Raw genomic sequence first — 22,628 nt, forward strand, 5'->3', positions numbered from 1 at the left:
AGAGATTTTTTGCTGTATTTTAGTATACAAACTAATATTACTATTATTTTTTAAATTTAAAATTTTTAAGATAGAATTTTTATCTTTAGTACTAATCTATTTACTTCTAAATGTCTTTAAACTTTTTATATAGCCCATTTAAGAAAATTTCTTCACAGTTTTGTTTCTAGCTATAAATGCTTATCAACTCTTATTTATATCAAAAAAACTGCTTAGACCAACTCTTTAAATCTCTTGCTCTGTTGCATTTAACTCTGTGTTTTTTATACCTTTATTAACAAAGCACATACATACTATTTGGTTAAAAAATGGTATTTTGAAAGCAAAAGTGACAAGTGCTTCCACATTTAACTCCACTATATTTTTCAAGATAATTTATATTATACTTTACTACTGGGAAACACAAAATGACATATACATTGTATCACCGTGTAGGACTGGAGGTAAAGAAAATGAACTTAGTTTCTAATACACTGAATTTGACGTGCTTATGGGACGTCCATGTGGAAATACCTATAGGTAACTAAGAAAACATAGATGTTGGGCTCAGGAGAGAAATCCAGAGAAATGGATTTGGAAATTATTAGTATGTACAGATATTATTTAATATCGTGATAGGAGATAAGAACATCCAAGAAAAGCGTGCAGAAGAAAGGCAATAAGGACCTAGAATAGAATGTGTATTAACTATTATGTACATCCAAATAAATGATTCTGAATCAAAGAAAACCAAAAATTGTGTAATAAAAAACAATCTTGTTGGCTTAGGTTTTGGGATTTTAAAATACTTTATAAAACTATTGTGGTGCATTATTGATAATGGCCACAGACTATCTGCATGCAATTTATAATTGGAAAGTAATAGTTGACAGTGAAAAAGTATTACTTTTCTTATATAATTTATTCCAGTTCTTCTAACCTAGATTGAAAGGTCCCAAGGGAAAACCAAGGATTAAATGACAGTCATTAGGATGACTTTAATAATCCCAGAAGACCGGCTACAAGCATTATTCCACATCTACGCTACACTTACCAGGGGCAAAACATGAAAATAATAACATGAAGCTTCTCATCCTAGACCTTTATTCCAACAATTAAAGCAACCTAAGAGAAAAAAATGCCACAAGCCCATTTTTCTACATAATCTCATTTTAGCAAACCTGAAAAACTAACTTTTATAAGTTAAATACAAATCTTGTTAAGTTTACCTTACAGGATACAAAACAGTATATTACACAATTTTTTGAAATTTTGTGTTCACATAAAGCAACGGTTTAACATTTGGACCGACATAGTATGTTTAAGGAAAAGAAAATTGAGAAAGGAGCAAGATGAGACAGAGAAGCTTCGTTTTTTTTTTTCTCCCTAAAACATAATCCAAGTTGGTTCTGGAAAAAATATAAATGTATACATCTTCGTTTAGATAATGATGCAATTCAAACTTAAAATAGACAAACTCCAGTCTAGCTACTGTGCAAAAAGGATATACCAATTACTCCACCTCAGCAGTAGCTACCTTTTTAAAATAACAGACTTGTGACAGAAGGAGAGACAGGGTGATTTGGTTTGGATGTTTGCCCCCTCCAAATCTCATGTTGAAATGTGACCCCCAATGTTGGAAGTGGGGCCTGATGAGAGATGTCTGGGTCATGGGGGCAGATTCCTCACGGATGGCTTAGTGCCCTCCCCACGGTAACCAGTGAGTCCTCACTCTATTAGTTCATGTGAGAGCTCTCTCTTGTTCCCTCTCTCTCCATGTGACATGCCTGCCTCCTCTTCACCTTCTGCCAGGAGTAAAAGTTTCTTGAGGCCTCACCAGAAGCTGAGTAGGTATTGGTGCCATACTTGTATGGCATACAGACCATGAGCCAAATACACCTCTTTCTTTATACATTACCCAGTCTCAAGTATTCCTTTATAGCCAACACAAAATGGACTAACACAGAGAGTAAACCCAACAGTGCTTTCTGGCAACTGAAGACCAGTTAGGCCTCTATAAAATCATAAGGGACTTATCAATTAAGGGAGACCTGAGAACAACATTAGGGTGTTGGGGGGTGGGGGAGTCTATAGACTTAGATACAGGAATTTCCCTGAGCATTTTATATTTTGTTTTTACCCACTCTGACATGACTAAGGAACTTTTTAATAACAACCAAAAGCCTGTTACCAATGGACAGGTGTGCTTGTTTGTTTGGTTTCCTATTAATACTAAACTTCCCTGCAACTAACAAAAAAGTCAAACGCAAACAGAGCTTCTGAAAAGCAAAATGAATAAAAAGTACAGGGGTTAGATATATAGAATGTTTTATTTGGCAAGTTCTAATTACAGCACTACAAAAATAGTTTCTAATAACTTAAGATGAATGGGACACCTGATCTCCCAAGTGACTATAAATTAAATGGTATGATTTTTCATGCTGCTATAAAGACACATGCACATGTATGTTTATTGCGGCACTATTCACAATCGCAAAGACTTGGAACCAACCCAAATGTCCATATATGACAGACTGGATTAAGAAAATGTGGCACATATACACCATGGAATACTATGCAGCTATAAAAAAGGATGAATTCATGTCCTTTGCAGGGACATGGATGAAGCTGGAAACCATCATTCTCAGCAAACTAGTACAAGAACAGAAAACCAAACACTGCATGTTCTCACCCATAGGTGGGAACTGAACAATGAGAACACTTGGACATGGAAACGGGAACGTCACACACCATGGGGTGCGGGGAGGGTGAAGGGAAAGCATTAGGAGATATACCTAATGTAAATGATGAGTTAATGGGTACAGCACAGCAACATGGCACATGTATACATATGTAACAAACCTGCACGTTGTGCACATGTACCCTAGAACTTAAAGTATAATAAAAAATACATAAATAAATAAAAATAAATACATAAATGGTGTGATTTTCATAGCACAATTAAAGCAAACCTCTGGAACACTTTTTCCTTTGGCCAGTCACCAATAATTCCGGTAAAATCAGAAGAACATAAAACATTTTTTAAAAAGAAAACTTTACAACAAAACTGAAAAGAACCAATGATAAGCAATATGGTTCATCTGATGGATATAAGACAAACAAATGAATTCCCACCATCTACAACTAAAAATGGCTCTTTAGAATATGTATTAATCATATTTTTAATCAAACTCTTGCAATTTTTATGTTCTCCAATATACGTATTTTCCAAATTTTAGAAACAAGTCTTATTTGAGCTCTCAAATGAGATGTAAACAGATGAATAATCTTTAAGTATGAGACGATCTTCAGAGCAATGATGACCTAGAATACCAGACAAGTCAGCAACCTGATGGGGCTTGAGATCATCTCATTCAAGCTTCTCAAATTTCAGTGTATGTTCAGAATCACCTGCGTTCCTGCTAACGGGCACATTCCTGGGCCTGCTTCCACTATCTCTGACATGACTACAAAGGCTCCACATTTGGAGAAATTGCTTTATCCAGCTTCTGTTTTCCAGGTAAGGGCTTTACAGATATTGTCGTAATGTTCCTAACAATATGATGATGAAGATTACCACAGAACACAGATGTTTAGACAGATGGTTAATGTGACAAGAGGGGTCCTAGCCCATGCTGGTGCCACCACACCATCCTTGGACTTGTCAAAGGTGCTTGCAAGGCAGTACCAACTCACCAAGGAAAGGCTAAGACAGTGAGTACCACAAAAGATTACGTAGGCTAACTAGTCTGTAAAGGCTTAAAGTAAAAGCAAGTACTTGATTTGGGGCCTTGAAGAATGGAAGCTTAAATAAGGGAAGCAAAGAATGCAAGAGTGTATCTGAAGCCAGCAAAGAAGAGCAAGAAGAGACACAAAGGCAGCAAAGAAAAGAGTGTGGCTGAACACCAAGTCTGTATATGGAAGCCTGGAAACACAAACCAGAACCTTGAAAGTCAGGCTAAGTTTGGACTAAAGAGCTGAAATATGGATTTAAATCCACTCTGGTTGACATAAACATTTCACTAGCTATACAGACTGAATCCGACTTGTAACCATTTTACCAGCTCCATTTTACATCAGTATGATATTCTTTAAAAATCAAACATTCTAATTTCACTACTGTTAGCAGATACACACATTTACACACACATAGGCACACACATGCATGTACACACACACACACACCTTGAGATATGTCCTAACAGGGACACGTGTGTGTTTGTGTGTATGTACAAATTCTCATATAAATTGCAAAATATTTGCTCTATCTCTGTAATCCAGCTATGGCTGATGACCATCCCGCTATGGCAGTACTAGAATAGAAATGCAAAATGAAGCTGATAATGATCACCCAGCAACATTCTGAAAAGGGCTTTGGCTTGGGTGTCTTTTAAATTCCTATTTAACCTACTTAAACTATGAGATAAACTGAATGTACTTCCTCCTGCTATATTAAAAAGAAAACAAACATTGAAGGAAAAAAATGGTTTGACTGTCTTTCTCTTAAACCAAACTTAAGAAGAAATAGTTATATTTGACTAAATATTGTCCAAAACTTATCAAAATCTTAATTACTATAAATTGGTAATGACTACCATTTTCCAAAAGTATAACACCACAGCTAGCTCCTGTGGTGTTAAATTTAATACTCATCACGGTACGAAATCAAGCCTATTTACTGAGTTCATTTGAGTTTACCTGGTAGGTTACATCAACTGGGAAGTCAGATAGCAGACTCCAGGTAATGCAGAGCTAATCATCCTTACCCAACACTCAAACACAGTCTTTAGATAAAATGCCTTTTTTAAAACTATCATATAAATTAAGAAAGTTTTCCCAATGAAACAGGAATTTTCAGCTTTTGGTGAAGGCTGGGCCATGAGACGCAGCAGTCGTTCCGTAGTACACAGCACCTTGTCTCCACTGTTCAAACATACACTAACATCCTGCTGCTAAGAAGGGACTGTAGATATAATTAAAGCCCTTAGCCAGCTCATCTTTGTTTAATCAAAAGGGAGATTTTCTTGAGTGGGCCTGACTTAATCACATAAAAGCCCTTTAAAAGAAGGCCTGGGCCGGGCGCGGTGGCTCAAGCCTGTAATCCCAGCACTTTGGGAGGCCGAGACGGGCGGATCACGAGGTCAGGAGATCGAGACCATCCTGGCTAACACGGTGAAACCCCGTCTCTACTAAAAAAACTACAAAAAACTAGCCGGGCGAGGTAGCGGTGCCTGTAGTCCCAGCTACCCGGGAGAATGGCGTGAACCCGGGAGGCGGAGCTTGCAGTGAGCTGAGATCCGGCCACAGCACTCCAGCCCGGGTGACAGAGCGAGACTCCATCTCAAAAAAAAAAGAAGGCCTGAAACTTGTGGTGGTGGCACGCACCAGGAGGGTCAGCTACTCTGGAAACTGAGGCGGGACGATCACTTGAGTCCAGAGGTTTCAGGCCAGTCTGGGCAACATAGTGAGATCCCATCTCTAACAACAACAACAAAAAGAAATAATAACTGAAGGCCTTTACCCTCCCTGAGAGCATCTGCCCACCTGTGGGTGGGGTCTGTCCACCTTCTGTCCATCTGGTATCACAAGTAGTCCACACTGAAGTAGAGATACCAGTTTCTGCTGGTCAACTCTCCATATCACTGGTCTAAAAGGTCCAAGACAAGACACTGAGCTTAGAGCCCTGTACAAGCTGTAGTGGGAGTGGCTGCACAGGGCAGCCCCACTTGAGGCCCAAGTGCATTTGGGGGCCATGCCCCAGAGGCATCAGGAAGATAATTTCCTGTGCTCCTGAAAGTCACCAGATCTAAAGCTGCTGCTGCAATGGCCATGGTCCTCTCTGGAGCCTTAGCCCACAACAGGCTCCTGGCCTTACCCTTGTTCCCATACCAGCTGGGCCCCTAGAGGCATGTCCTCCATGCAACAGCCCTGCAAATGGCCATATCTCAGGGGTTCACTTCCTTGCTCCCTCACAGATGCCTGTGGGCTGAGGGTCCTGGGCCTCAGCAGGGTTAGGGGAGGGACCAGGGATGACCGGCAGCCTAGAGAGGCCAGTAGCCTGCACTCCAGCCCCCAGGGGCTCCTGTTACAGATAGTTACCCACAGACAGGTGCTGGGAAGGCATCAGCATGGTCAGCATTCACGGACTTGCCGACAGATAGTCAGGTTGGGTCCTGAGAAAGTGAATCCTAGAGCTATATGTCCCTCGGGCAGGTGCTAGAGGTAGGGCTGGTCCTCCTGCTGTACGCCCTCCTTCCAGGGCAGCAGTTCTGCTCTGCTCCACCTTGGCCTTCTACCCACAGCCTTCTCCTACTCACGCTCTGGCCATGGCTGCTTCCGCTTCTCCTCCAGGTGGCTCCCAGGCTTCTGATTAAGTCAGCCCGTGGAAGACAATCTCCCTTTCATTAACTCAACACAACAGGTTAGGGAGGTTAACTGCACCTGCAGAACCCACTGGCCAGCAGCACGGAGAACAGTGTTTGATCAATGGGGAGAAAGTGGGTGCCCCTCACAGGAGTTGCTGCCTCCCTTCTATCCCTATCTGCACAAAAATAATATCCTCTTACTGAAAAAACTTGTTGACATTTATGACCTTTTAAAAAGTCATTTTCTGTAAAACCAGCAGCATATGTGGAGTTGGGGGGGTATCTGTTCTTGGCTAGTGTGGAAGAGACCTTGTAGCCTTTGCACTGATTCTGCATTTGCTATGCATCTGATGACTTTATCCTTTGAGTGCAACTCATGTCAAGATGAGCAGTTTTGTTAAATTCGTGGTAAATGTTATCTAGGTCAACGCCTCTTAACCTTTTTTGGGTCACAGACTACATTTGTGAATCTGATGAAAACTATGGACGCCTTACAAAAACGCACACATGCACATAATAAAATCTGCAGTTTCCAGGGGCCCACAATCCTCATGACTGCAATATAAATAGGGTTCTGATAACTTGAACTCTCTTTGATTCTTCATATTTTGCAAATAGTTGCATTCAATTAAATACTGTGATTCAAGTGAGACATTTCTGAAGCTGTATATATCTGTGTGTGTGTAGGTTGCACACACACCATATAAATGTCTACACATTGTACTTATATGTAGTCTCATATTTCCAATAAATTTCATACTGGCCTAATTCATTCAAACACAATCCCCAACTATATTCTCCTTAGTAAAGATAAATGTAAAATGAGAAACAGGCAAATTTAAACAGCTAAACTGGCAGTTTAAAATTTTCTATATTAATAATATAGAAAATACAAAGAAACAAGGTATTCATACATTATCAGTAGAAGATTCAAAATGAACAGTACTTTTGCAGAATGCACAATAATCTACCAAATTAAAACACACATACCATTCAATACAGCAATTCCACCACTATCTACAAAAATACTCCATATATGAGTAAAGATAAATGAACAGAGATGCTCCCCACAATAGTATTTTTTGTTTGAAAATATGGAAACATACTATAGGGAACATGGTTATAATGATCCAAACAACACTTTAGTTTCAATGTGCTTACACAGAACAATGGCCTCCACCTATTACTAAATAGAAAAGAGCAGTTATATATTGGATGTTCTAACTCAACTAACTTTGTAAAATTCCATAATGCTGTATTATGGTGTGCATCTCTCTTATCTTTAGAAAACTAAGACCATATTAATATATAGGCATTCTTCTTAGTACCAATGTTTTATCTCTAATTTCTCCTGTCTATAACTTCCCATTCTAACATGTCACTGATAATGATTTGCAGGAAATTAGCACTATTATAATTCCATCAAATAATTTCAATGACTCAATTGTCTAATTACACATATGCACCACTATTAGGGCTACCAATTTTCTCAACATCTGAATTTACAATTATAAAAAACAAACACATGACATTAGTAGCTACTCTGAGCCTACAGCGGTAATAACATTTCAAGAATCATACCCGTATAATCAGTTCATGAGCATGGCTACCATAGCTAAAAAGCCAGTATTGCTGGTTAGTATCTCTTCCTCTAAATCATCCCCTCAGTTACCTTTCTGGGTCCTTATATTACTTCAGGGATGCACCTGATGTTTTTTTTTGCATTTTTGTGGGTTAGGGGCTAGGGGACGCAAAGACAGTATGACTGACCAGATTCTAATTCCCCAAAGCTTTACAATGAATGCATGTAGGAGTTAACCTCCCAAAGTAACCAACAAACCCCACCTGGTACGGCTGCCTTGAGCAGTCCCCTCCCACAGTGAATTTTGGCCAGCCTCATGGAACTAAGAGAACACAACAGAAGTGATGCTACACAACTGCGGAAGCTAAGTCCTGGAAGCCCTGCAATTTCCACCTTGGTCTCTCAAAACACTTGCTCTCAGGAAAGACAGCTGCCATGTAAGAAGTCCAATTACCCAGGGACCATCCCAGGCTAGCCATGTGAAAGGTCACATGGAAAGAAACCCGTGCCAGCCAGCCCTCAGCTGTTCCTGCCCTCTCAGCCCAAGTAACAGACACATGTGAGTGAGGGAGCCATTGTGGACGTTTGAGATCCAGCAGACACCATGCAGACAAAAAAATGAGGGCTCAGACTTAGGGCCCCAGCCAAGCCAGGATGTTTCCAGCCAACTGAGCTATTCCAGCCAAGGCTCCAGACATCCTGGACAGGGATGACCCGTGCCCTGCCTACACACCTGAACCACAAAATCATGAGCAATAAAATAACTGCTCTTTCATGCCACCAAGTTTCGCGGTGGTTTGTTACACAACGATAGATAATCTGAAAAATGCAAATGTTATTGGTGACTGTTTGTTTAAAAGATGAGTCCAACACTGACCACAGTTCTAAAGTTAATAGTATGACTCAGAGAGCCTTTGCCTGTTGCAGTGAGAAAGAAATAATGTAACAGTTCACATTTCCTTGAACAGCTTTTTAAATAAATCTGACCAATCTAATTAATTCTAAAAAACTCCTCAAAATACTGAGGGGGTCAATATACTATTATAAGTCACATGCTAGTTTGAAATACTGGTCTTCCTGACTCAGCCTTGAGGTCACTGCACAAATGTCACTTGTTCTAGAAGTCTTCCCAAGCCCAGGTCTTCTCAACACTGCCTCCTGTGTGCATCCAGAGGAGTCTGTACTGTTGGTCATTTGGGTACTCCCTACTTGACCTGGAACTAGGTCTTACTCATCTTCCAAAAGAGCACATGCCTACGGAGTCACTCAAATGCTAATTCAATGGAAAGAATGGAGGAGAAGTAAGGAAAGAACAGAGCGAGGAAAGGAAAAAAGGGAGTGAGGACAGAAACAGTGAGAAAGGTAGAAGAAAGAAAAGAGAGGAAGAGGACGGAAGGAAGGAAAGACAGGCAACAGCAACAATAGCAATAAACTATACTAGCAGCATAAGTAGTGAGATAAAGCAAAGGACTAGGAAGACATACAAGGAAATGTGTAGTCCAGGCAGGACAGAAGCAGGAACAGTAGCTACATGACTTCAGACAATCATTTAATCTAAAACTCAGGGTCCTAAAAATGGGAACACCATTTAATAAGGATATTTTAATAAGGATATGTCAACAATATAATTATTTAATTTTGCTTTAAGATTTAAGTCAAGAAAAAAAGTAGTAAGTGTTGGGAAGAAATCCTGAGTTTACGGCCAGGCATGGTGGCTCATGCCTGTAATCACAGCACTTTGGGAGGCCGAGGCAGGTGGATCACCTGAGGTCAGGAGTTCAAGACCGGCCTGGCCAACATAGTGAAACATCGTCTCTACTAAAAATACAAAATTAGTCGGGCATGGTGGCACATGCCTGTAGTCCCAGCTACTCAGGAGGCTGAGGCAAGAGAATCGCTTGAACCCGGGAGGCAGAGGTTGCAGTGAGGGAAGATTGCGCCACTGCACTTCAGGGCAACAAGAGTGAAACTCCATCTCAGAAAAAAAAAAGAAATCCTGAGTTTACAATAATAATGATGATAGCTAAGACTGAATACATAATCCTCATGACACTATAGACAGATGATTTTACAGGTAAAGAAAATGATATATGGAGGCTGCATATGCAGAAGGTGGTGGAACCAGGACTGGAGTCTGGGCAATCGAGCAACCAAGTTTCTGCTTTTGTCCACCATGCTGTGCTGCAACAGTATGAGAACAAATAAATTCTCAAGGACTATTAACCATCACAACACAAGACTAAAACATTAAAATGGCCCACCTGTCTACCGCTGGCATCTCACTTCCACCTTGTCTTGGCATTCATAAACAAGAATGTTGGCAAGAAATAATTCACCAGCTGGCATACACGTGAAGCCACTTTCTAATATACATGTGACTGAGACATTTAAAATTAAAAGCCGTAAAACTGCTCTGAACCAGTTTCCTTAGCCATAAAATAAGTACAAGTTTAAAGTCCTTTATCTGAAATGCTTGGGACCAGAAGTGTTTTGGATTTTGGAATATTTGCATTATACTTTCCGAGTAAGCACCACAAATCCAAAAATCCGAAGTCCAAAATGCTCCAATGAGCATTTCCTTGGAGCATCATGTCTGTATTCAAAAGGCCTCAGACTTTGCAGCATGTGGATCAGGGATAAACTTAATTCGTATTATATAAGACCAACACTTTACTGGGCTATTACAGTATTCAAAAGATAATTCTTTTGAGGTGCTAAGAACAGTGCTTAACCCACAGTAAGCACCCAGTAATTGCTAATGACAACTGTGAAGATGCCGCTACAAATGATATAGCAGACACTTAAATTAAAAGTACAGGTTATTCTGTGACATAAAAAGTTCGTAAAACATTAAATTTAAGAAGCCATTATAAAATAGTAAAGATAGTACAACAACATAAACATATATAGCAAAAAGCTATGGAGTCTGTAGTCAAGCTTTTACAAATGGTAAAAGAAGCTACTTTTGTGTATCAGGTTCAATGGGTGATTTTTTTTTTTTGTCTGTATTTTCTGAATTTCCTGCAACAAACACATTATCTTTTGCAATAAGAAAAAGAATAAGTTATTAAGGATTTTGGTGTCCTGGGTCTGCTATCAGACAGCTATAAATTAAAGGGTCTGTGAGCATTAGCTTCTTCATCTGAAAAATGGCAGGAACTTGAGCAAACAATCTCTGAGGCTCCTTCCAGCTCTAAAATTCTACAATTTCATGAAATAAACAATTTTAAAAATTGTGGAGGAAAAGGGCCAATCCTTTCCCTTCCCTCTATCTCTCACACAGCCCAGCAGGACAGCAGAACCTCAACAAACATCTGGTGACTGGTTGTCTCACTGATTAGTGAAAGACCATAAAGTCAACTCAAATATTGCCTTCAGATAAGCGTAACCGCTGTTGCTTGTACTAGGAAGAAGTCTAAATAGAGTACCATGAGAACTAGTGGTACAAATTAGTCCTGACACTATCTCAAGCCTTCTGGACTTAAAAAGAGTTGCTCTGAAACCCTGGGCCTCAGTTTCTCAATGTATAAAAAGGGGAAATTGTGTTCTCAACTCATGTTCTAAAATAGTATGAATCAACAAGAAAAAGCAAGTGTACTACCGACATCATCTCACTTTACTAACACAAAGCAAATATTTATTAACTAATGTTGATTCAGTAGATGCTACTTCACTGATCCCTACCATAGATAAGAAACTTCCATAATCATTTGAGAAATTTATTTGAGAAAATGCACAAGAAATGATTTTCAAGATGACAAACTGCAATGGGAAGTTTCCAAAGGGGTAGGTTAAAAAATTACAGCAAATCAAGTTTTATAAGAAGTATCTTATGTGGAAAAATCATTTGTGGGAAAGACTCTTTCCTGCTTGGGAACTTCCCTTGGATAGGATCTCACTCAAGCAAATTAACACAACAAAACCCAATCCTCTTGCCCTCCTTCTCTCTTGAGGAAGGGCTCTGATGGGGATGCAAAGTGAAGACGCCACTAACAGCCATCAAAGCTCAATATATGGAAGAAATCTACAGAAAGAGGAAGCAGAACAAAGAGGAAGAATGAACACAGACTACAGAAAGGGAGAGGTAGAAATGAGTGTGAGGTCAACACTGAGAAATTTCTCAGGCAAGATGAAGACTAAAATCCACATCTAATGCAGTAATAGCTGAATAAATTCCAGGAATATATGGCATTTGTTTTAGGACAACTGGTTTGCTAAGATTAACAGGTAAATTCTAAAACCACAGGGTTCCAGGCCATCACGTAGGGCACAAGGAGGCTACAGTGCAGTATCATTCAATTCATCTACCACAAAGAAAGAACAGTTACATCCCACTAAAAGGAGGCTGGGGGGAAAAAAAGCACGAAACTCTCCGCTTCTAGTAGAGCAATATGTGGACTTTACTATCCTAAAGAAAGAGAAAAGTAGAAAGCAGGTTCTGTCATGGTTGTTAGGTGAGGGGTACCATCTAGTCATTGTGCTTAGTGTGAAAAAGAGAGCCCTATACCCTAAAGGCAGCACCTCGGGGCACCAGCAGAGAGCAGAGGGAATCCAGGGGAAGACAGCCTGGCTCTGTCTCTCCTCAAATCCCCAATATACCACTTCTGGGCAGAGAGAATCTAGAAACTTCAGCCTAAGAGACTGAAAGAACAGAAGGCCATCTATCCCACGGAACCCGTAGCCATCTTGGATTAGTACACTGGGAAACATTTGCCCTCTTTCACATCTTCAAATGCCTCGCGCAATGCTGGCTTTAACCATCCTCAGGACAAACCTTTCTATCTCTGGAAAACTATGTGTCTCTTTTATTAACACTAACAGTAATAATTCAAAAATAAAAAATGGAACTTGACAGGAGCATGAAAATCAAATTAAAAATAAAAGAAATTGCTAATCTTATTGCAGAAAGAATCAATCAAGTGCCATGCCCTCTCGTACAACTTTTTTAAAGTACAAGACTCACCTTTCAAATTAGACCGACTGGCTGGCCTCCCCACATTATTCCTCTGGTGTTTGGTTGACATGCGTTTAATCTGTCGAGGTGTGCTGGGGGGAGAGTTGCCATACAGATTCTCTGTACTTGTTTCATCGGAGAAGTCCTCTGGATCAGACTCAGGACTCTTGCAAGCTGCATCTCCCAATGTGCCCTCTTGCCTATGAAAGACAGTGCATAGGGAAAATATTCAGTAACACAGTAAGTGAATTCAAATTTATCTATAATTTTTAAAATAATTCTTTGTAAAACTTTTGTACGTAAACATCTCTTCAGCACCGTACTTCTCCTCTATTTTTACCTGTGAAAACTCAAAAGGAGAACTTTTCTTTCGCTTGAAGAGAGTAATGATTGTGACTGCTACTGCTCTTACCATGAACAAGGAGTACCACATGGGTGGAGCTGTTATGCTTTGTTTCTCTTGTTTATAGAGCTCTTTCTAACACAAAAGAAATACGGAACTAAAAACTTACGCCTTAAGGAAAAAACAGCGAAGGACTAGAAGATACAAATCAGACAGAACTAAAAATGTACTTATGTGCTAGCTACTGACAGTTTAATTGATGAGTGGGCAAGTTCAGTCCTGCTCTGAACTTCAGTGCCTCGCCTCTTTCTCTTTGAAACACACAGAAAACAGAATGTATAGGAGCACTTTGCTATGATCCACACAGCAAAGCAGGAAGTACTGAGAAAGTATGGCAGGTCCATTTTCTAAGTTCTCTGATAAAAATTACAGCACAGACATTACGTATGTATTTAATACCACTGAACCACTTGAAAATGATTCAAACATTAACTTTTATCTTATGTGTATTTTAACACAATAAAAAATTGGGAAGAAAAAAAACCACAGTGCAGAGCTCAAGCAAGGTGCAGGGGAGAAGGATGCTGTAAAAGAAGAAAAATAAAAATGTTTCTTTTCACCTTCAAAATGCAATTTCTCATTAATTTGTTCTGTAAAAACACTGCCTGCCAATTCTCTATCCCTAGCCAACTTCTCAAATCATCACGATTTTGACCAAGTTCTATTTCTGCAAAGCTAACAAAATAAGATTTAATGATACAAATTGAGAGCCAATATAATTCTTTAAAAGTGAACCAGAAGGAATCAATCATGAAACTCTTTCCAAATATGTACCATCACAGTCTACCTCATTCTGAACATTTATAAAATATGCTTTATATTTTATAAACATAACTCCAAATTATATTCAGTATACAATCCATTTCTTCCTGGCAATTTGTATCTTGATATACAATCAAAGCTATTTCAAAGTCATGAGCGAAACAGAAAAGCCACTCTACAATATATGGTCCATTATGACTGAATTAGATCGACAAAACTGCAGAAAAGAAATTACCTTTTGAAAAATAAAAATGTTGCAGAATTATAAAAATTTCCAGAACTGAAATCTATAAAAGACCCCTAATGGGTCAAAAACTGATTTTTTAATAACCGCATTTTTAAAGACCACTCTAAATACTTTATGATAATACACACGCGCTCCTAAATACGTGTGTACACACAAGACATACAAGGTAAATGTCCTGAAAGCTACCTTTAAACCATGTGCAAATTTAGAAATACGTTTTAAATGCACTTGCCTATTTCCTTAAACTACATTTATAAGTCTCATAACATCACACAACGAAGTGTAAACTTACAGATTAACTTGAAATTTCTTACACCCACTTCTTCTATACTCACTGTGTAATAGTTGATTTGACTGATTAAAAAACATGGCTATAAGCACCAAAATCATTTATTTATTTTCCATGTGTTGCAGTGGTTAATAACACTGTTTGGAATGATAAGCAGCATAGGCTTGGTGGTGTAGTAGACTCACATTTAAATCCTAGCTGTACTGCCTATTAGCTGGGCAGACTGTGGACAAATTTTGTCTCTACCGTGTACATTTACAAAATAAGGATAATAAATACTTAGACTTACACTTACTCCTATGAGGATTAAACCCAATAATGAATACTTAACCAAAGAGTCAGAAGATAGTAAGTGTTCACTAAATGCTTGACACCACTCATATCACAGGCCTTGGAGGTCACTGTGCTCACTGAGAGAACCTGAGTTCTTGTTCATCCGCCTCACCTTAAGAGAGAAGCTCACCTAGGAGTTCGGCATGGTATAGGCCTGGAAGCACTTCTAACATTTTAAACATCTTTTGAATTCTTTCAAACTCAATATTATAAGGTTTCTGTTTTCATTTAATTTCCAAGAAAAGACTGTATTTTATTACTTTTGAATCTCCAGGAGTGTCCAGCATAGAGTGCTCTCAAACATTCAGTGCTTTTCATAATAATGCACTTAACACATAAGAATGGTAACTGCCAGGAAACTACAGCACAAATGTTTAGTTGGTTAAATACATCAAAGCCAGACAGCAGGGAATACCAAGATAATTAAAAAATGAAGTCAGATATGAAAAAGCAAACAAACTCTCTTTCAAAATACATCCTTTGTGGTGAGGAGGAATGTGAACTCAGAAGCTAAGGCCACATCTCAGCCGTCCCGGATGGGTGAAGCATCCATTATTGAATCTTTCTAAGACTATTAAAATTAATAATTTGGAATTTTAAAGGTCTACATTCTAACTATTTCAGGAAATTCAGTTGTAAAGATTTCTTTTAAAAAATTAAAGTAACAGAAATAAAGGGCTATGAAAAATATAAAATGGTCTGTTTTGCTAGTATCTGGCTATACCGTGTGGATGACGAATTAATGCAACGCCGAGTGAAAGTGGAGGAGAATTTTTGTGAAGAGGGACTGACAATATCAAACCTCAGTGACCCACATGTCAAGCCCCTCAACCTGAGGAGAGTCATGATCTGAAATGACAAGCACAGCTGAGTTTTAAAAAATAAATAAATAAGCACCTTTGTGGGATCTACATGCCATGGGAACTGAGTTGTGCTTTAGCAGACAAAGAGGGTCTAAGAAAGCACATATGATAAAAAGGCTAACTTGTATGAAGACTACACACTGGGGACCCAGAAGAGTATTTGTGTTGTGCTGTCCTCCAACTGGGGACAAATTGTTGCTCTACGTGTGGAAAAATTAATGTGGCTGTACTCTCAAATAAAAGTACAAGAATAAATCCCTGTAATAATTCTACAGAAGCTAACAGTCCCTTGTTTTCCGATCTGCATTTATAACAAAACCAAAAGTCATCTGTCTTATCCTTATACATTCACACAGACACAATGAACAAGTACTGACTTCAAAGTATTTCTAAAGCATCTAATTATTCTAACAGTAAACATGTAAAAATCACACTTAAATGAAGATGAATACTGTCATAAACAAAATATTAAAATAAGACAAAACACAGTATATTTTATCCCTTCTTACTCATTAAGCATCACAGAAAACGAGTTAGGAAAATGTCATATGGTACTACCAGCCACTATACTTATAATTCATAATTAAAATGAATTTAATACTTTCTTAAGATTTACTTAATGCGGTCAACATGGTATTCTCACTTTTGGAAAAGATGCTGGTTTACATTCCATTCAAGCAACTTAGTAATACATACATGTCAGAACAAAATCCAACAGTATTTAAAGAAACTTTCTTTTAAAGAGTCTAGCACCTAATAAATAAAATTCACAAATGTTTTCCATCCTATCAAAAAATTACCAGCCAAGTGCAATGGCTCATGTCTGTAATCCCAGCACCTGGGGAGGCTGAGGTGGGCAAATTGCTTGTGCTCAGAAGTTCGAGACCAGCCTGGGCAACATGGCAAAACCACATCTCCACAACAACAACAACAACAAAATTAAGCAGGTGTGGTGGCATGCACCTGTGGTCCCAGCTACTTAAGGAGACAGAGGCAAGAGGATCACTTGAGCTGGTGCCACTGCACTCCAGCCTGGGTGACAAAGCAAGACACTGTCTCAAACAAACAAACAAACAAACAAATAAAAATAACAAAGAAAAAAATATATGATCCAAACCAGGAGAAAAACCGAAAGAAACAGACCAGAAATGACTCAAGTGGACATTATAAAGATGAAAAATATATCTGAAATATACTCTGTCGGTTTAACAGCAGATCAGACACAGGAGAAAAACATCAGTGAACTTGAAGATACAGCAACAGAAACTATCGAAAATGAATCAGAGAGAAAAAGATTGGGAGAAAAAAAAACAACAAGGTACCACTGTCCTGTGTGACAGTATCAAGCAGTTTAACCATGTGTTACTGGAGTTCAAAACTAGAGAAGGAAGGCACAGAAAAACATCTCTGAAGAAGGACTGAAAATTTTTCAAATCTGGAGAAAACCATAAGCTCACAGATCCAACGAACTCTGAGCAAAAGAACTATAAAGAAAACTCCCAGTCTGTTGTAACGTACATCATAACCAAACTGCTGAAAACAATGATGAAGAGAAAAATATTAAAAGCAGCCAGAGAAAACTTAGTTTGAGAGCCTTAGCTTAGAAGTAACATATAATAAGAGGGAAAGAAATCAAGCAAACTCTTACTCTTTTTTCTTTAAAACAAACAAACAAAAAAACACTTATACACAAAATCTAGAAAAATACTAGTGGTAAGTTCAAAAGAACTTGCATCATTTCAATTAACCGTAAGTATCCAAAACCTCATTTTGTAATCGTTCATGTGAGATGAGCTAATGTGGTCAGCTGACCAGCTGAGAATGTTTACATGGATACCAATGATTTGGGATGAGGAAAGTAGTGCAAGGTCTACATCAGCTGCCCTGAAACATTTGTCTTACTTGTGTTTAATAACATACAAATGTGAAATGTCTTTCTGGTACTAAATTTCTGACAGTCACGTAAAACAGCATTTCACTCTTTTACCAACCCTGCTAAGTACTATTATTACACTACAATCTGGTCTAGGCAAAGTATGCCGTGAACTCAACCCAAAGGAGTTTGGTGTAGGTTTTAAAGGAAAAATGTGTGAAAAGAAAACAAAACAAAAATTCAAGTTACTTGGGGTTAAATAGTTCTACTCTGACATATTAGGAAAACCACAATGGTACCTGAAATAGCTATCTGTAAAATGATGAAGTCGGATTAGATGAGTCTGAAAACATCTGTGGTTCTGCAAGAGCCATCCCTGCCCCCCAACACCACTCCGGCCAAAACAAAAAACAAAACACAAAACACTTCATTTAGCGGCATCCTTCGAAATAAAAGGATATTTTATCCACTTGTGAAGTATAATATTAATCTGTGTGAAGTTCTCTCATCTACCTCCACCTCCACCTATTCTCTATTAGGTAACAAGTATTAGGGAGATTTCTGCTATTGGGGGAAAGAGAGGAGGGATATAGGCAGAAGGGATAGATTTTCTAGGTTTCTTTTTCCTTTAAACAATTTGTATAGCTTGCTTGGTCTGCAGTATTAATCAAAGGGAGCTAAGCTCAGTTTGAGGTTGTATTTTTGGTTCATACTACAAAAGCCAATTTATTAATAAGTTATCCCTATTACACGAGTCAATTTATCAATAAGTTAGTTATCTTTATCATCAACCTACAGTTGAACATTTATCAGCTCACCTCTAGGTGAACAGTCAAACCTCGAGCTTATCCAACATGTACTATTTTAACTTTTGCACTGATTCAGAGCATAGACTCTTTACAAACCTAACTAATCTTGGTTATTTTTCAAGGTAGACATTTAGACTTGTTTTTTAATGAAAATTCATCTTTTTAAAACAAACGTAGATTAAAAAAAAACACACACACATTTCCTATGGAAATGAGTAAGAAACTATCTCCCCAACAATTACTGAAGAGCAGGAGCTTGTCATCCTTACCACTGCTTCTCCGGTGTCTAGAACAGTGGCTGGTGCAGATTATGTGCTCAAAACTACTTGCTGATTGAACAAACAAGTCAAGTTAAATAAGTTTATCTTTTACATTTTGGATTTAATCGTTATCCAAATCCCTTTAAATACATAACATTTCACTATTTTTAAAATATATTTTTTAGGCCAGGCGCGGTGGCTCAAGCCTGTAATCCCAGCACTTTGGGAGGCCGAGACGGGCGGATCACGAGGTCAGGAGATCGAGACCATCCTGGCTAACACGGTGAAACCCCATCTCTACTAAAAATACAAAAACCTAGCCGGGCGAGGTGGCGGGCGCCTGTAGTCCCAGCTACTCCGGAGGCTGAGGCAGGAGAATGGCGTGAACCCGGGAGGCGGAGCTTGCAGTGAGCTGAGATCCGGCCACTGCACTCCAGCCTGAGCGACAGAGCAAGACTCCGTCTCAAATATATATATATATTTTTAAAGGCTACAAAAATGAAGGATTGTTGATTTTTGACAGTAATGATGTTTAAGTGATTCTGTAACCCTGGGTGCAAAGATGACTCTCTACTAACCAAAATGACAGCAATGGGGTATGATGTAGGCAATGTTTTGGAATCAGATTAACATGGGCTGAAATCCCTATGCCCCTACACTTACTAGTAAGAATACAAGTTTTTACCAAATTACTGTTTTCTTGCAAACACTTTAATTTAGAAGTCTGATCCAATGCTACGGGAACTTGTGGTTGGACAGCTAATTAAACATACATACATGAAAAACACTAAAAATGAAACATGCAGACAAAAAACAATATACTATGGCAGGTGTTACTTTGGTGGTCCTTGATGAAACTGGCCTCCTCATGGTCACAAACTTGCATATCCACTTCTGAATGTGGAATGACTTTGTGACTGCTTTAACCCATGCAATGTAGCAAAAATGACACTGGACCACTCCCGGGTCTAAACCTTAAGAAGGCCACCTGTGTACTCCTGGGAAAGCTAGCCACCAGGTAAGGAACCCAACTTAGGTGGAGAAGTGCATGAAGGAGAAGCTAGCTAGCTCAAACTAGCAGAGTTCCCAGCTGACAGCCAGCACTAACTTAACTTGCTAGCCCTGAGAGTGAGGCTATTTTGGATCTCCATTTGTCCCTGCTCTGCAGCCAACACCATAAGCAGCAGAAAAACCACTCAATACCATGACAGCTAACAAATGGTTTTTATTTTAAGCCATTAAACATTAGTATGGTTTGTTAAACTGTAATACATAACTGCCACACATACAAACCTTACATTTTATTTTTGCTTCAACCCATGAATGGGTTTTAATCAACCACTACTTTGATGAGGGCTACAGCCTTGTCTTTTAGTGCGGGTCCACTGATGGAAGTTCTGAGTCAACTTTGTGGCTTATCAGATGTTGCACAATGCAGCACCTACAATCTCCACTCTATTTCTCTAAAATACAACAAAAATTTAAACACTTTTGTAGAGTGATTTTTCTGGATGTTCATGATTTTTTTTCCTAAGCTTTCACAGTTCTCTCTTACACCTAATTTGATGGCAATTGTTTTGCAAGTTATTCACCTATACTGATGCTTTGCAAAGCATTCCAAGTTAGTTTATGTAGAAGCTACAATTCTCTTTCACACTCACATTTCATAGATTTGTTTAACAGTCTACTGAGTTATACAATCACAATTAAAAAGTACAGATCTAAATAGATTTAGGAACAAACCAGCAACTCTTGTTAAGTATACAGTTCAATTAGTGGGGACAGAAAATCACTGCCTGTATCACATTCTATATTCTAGAGCAGCCTATTAGCTATCAGTATTCATGATGCTGTGAACATCAGTTGGTAAGTTTTAAATAAGAAATGAATAGGGCTGGGCGCGGTGGCTCACGCCTGTAATCCCAGCACTTTGGGAGGCTGAGGCGGTCAGATCACAAGGTCAGGAGTTCGAGACCATCCTGGCCAACATAGTGAAACCCGTCTCTACTAAAAATACAAAAAAATTAGCAGGGCGTGGTGGCGGGCGCCTGTAGTCCCAGCTACTCGGGAGGCTGAGGCAGGAGAATGGCGGGAACCCAGGAGGCGGAGCTTTCAGTGAGCAGAGTTCGTGCCACTGTACTCCAGCCTGGGTGACAAAGCAAGACTCTGTCTCAAAAAAAAAAAAAAGAAAAAAGAAATGAATAGGACCAGGTCTTGGACAAGTAGATAAGTGGCTGAGGTCTGCCTGATTTATGTCTTCTGGTATAAAGTCTTGTTTCACTCATAGATTTATACAGCATATTGTATCAGTCCTCAACTAAATAAAACAAAAAAGAATACATAAAGATAGAAAACAAATATATATAAAGAGACAAATTAGCCCACATGGATAAACTTTTTACTCATCATTAGAAATAAAAATAATTATAAGATATTTATAATTCAGATGAAGGCTTTCAGAAAATAAATTCTCATAAAACTATATAAATACAACATAACAAAACACTTTAAAGACTTTATACTAATTAATTCAATTCTGGTCAACCAGAAAGACTCTCCAATGAGAACTTCAAAAAAAAAAAAAGAAAATCTAAAGAAAAAGAGAGCGAACTCTTTGGACATTCCAATACAAATGAGTCCCATTACACATAAAAAGACAAACATGGATGGGCGCGGTGGCTCACACCTGTAGTCCCAGCACTTTGGGAGGTCGAGGCAGGTGGATCACGAGGTCAGGAGATCAAGACCATCCTGGCTAACATGGTGAAACCCCGTCTCTACTAAAAATACAAAAAATTAGCCGGGCGTGGTGGCGGGCGCCTGTAGTCCCAGCTACTCGGGAGGCTGAGGCAGGAGAATGGCGGGAACCCAGGAGGCGCGGTGTGCAGAGCTTGCAGTGAGCTGAGATCCGGCCACTGCACCCCAGCCTGGGGACAGAGCGAGACTCCGTCTCAACAAAAAAAAAAAACAAAAAAAAAAAATTACAAACTAATTATTTCTGTTATTTTTGCAATTTTGTTGCAAATAGTTGAGTACTTAAAAACAGAGGACAAAGAATAAGACATTTTGCAGGGGTGCTTTCTTATTTTTTTTTACCAAATCTACTACCTCCAAAAATTGTGTGAGTGTGTCTATATATATCTTCATCCAAAGTTCTGAGGATAAACACCAGATCATATGTGTATAGGATAGTGAGAAGCAAATCAAAACTATAAGAAAAGCCTTCCTTCTGGATGTGCTCGGTGGCTCATGCCTGTAATCCCAGCACTTTGGGAGGCTGAGGTGGACGGATCACAAGGTCAGGAGATCGAGACCATCCTGGCTAACGTGGTGAAAACCCGTCTCTACTAAACATACAAAAAAAAAAATTAGCCGGGCGTGGTGGCGGGCGCCTGTAGTCCCAGCTACTGGGGAGGCTGAGGCAGGAGAATGGCGTGAACCCGGGAGGCAGAGCTTGCAGTGAGATCAGGCCACTGCACTCCAGTCTGGGCAACAGAGCAAGGCTCCATCAAAAAAAAAAAAAAAAAAAAGAAAGAAAAGAAAAGCCTTCCTTCTTAGACTGGGCCTGACTGCACAACAGCACAGGTGGGAGCATGTCCCTGAAACAAGGAAAGAATTATGACACGTCAGTATCACCGTGGGTACATTCTACCATGAAATGCCAACCAAAAAATATTCAAAGGAAAGCAACAAAAAATAAACATCGTGATTCATTCAAACAGTTGTTTTAGGCTTAACTAAAGAGAACCATAGGGCTAAGACAGGAAAATTTAGAAGATAAAAAACTGTCAAAAGCTGGGAGGAAAAACAAAGGGGCTTATGCCAAAGACAAAACATAAAAGAGTTTACAGAGAAACAAGAAAAACGTTTAAAACTTTAATTAAAGGTTAATCCATTCAAGAATGAATT

At 39.0% G+C, this 22,628-nt stretch overlaps 1 protein-coding gene across 5 annotated transcripts in view; it reads right to left on the bottom strand.

Annotated features, from left to right (window-relative positions):
* MAP3K4 (mitogen-activated protein kinase kinase kinase 4) overlaps nt 1-22,628 on the bottom strand; it is a 128,056-nt gene that overhangs the window by 71,628 nt on the left and 33,800 nt on the right. For all 5 annotated transcript variants that reach the window (XR_001000984.1, XM_011934987.1, XM_011934985.1 and 2 more), the window contains exon 2: nt 12,890-13,080. Coding sequence is in view for 3 of the 5 variants with exons in the window: in XM_011934985.1 (XP_011790375.1) it covers nt 12,890-13,080 (191 nt within the window). In the remaining 2 variants the exon portion in view is untranslated. The remainder of the gene's footprint in view (nt 1-12,889; nt 13,081-22,628) is intronic.

The sequence above is a fragment of the Colobus angolensis genome, unplaced genomic scaffold (genome assembly GCF_000951035.1).
Source record: "Colobus angolensis palliatus isolate OR3802 unplaced genomic scaffold, Cang.pa_1.0 Scaffold14, whole genome shotgun sequence".
Taxonomy (NCBI): domain Eukaryota; kingdom Metazoa; phylum Chordata; class Mammalia; order Primates; family Cercopithecidae; genus Colobus; species Colobus angolensis.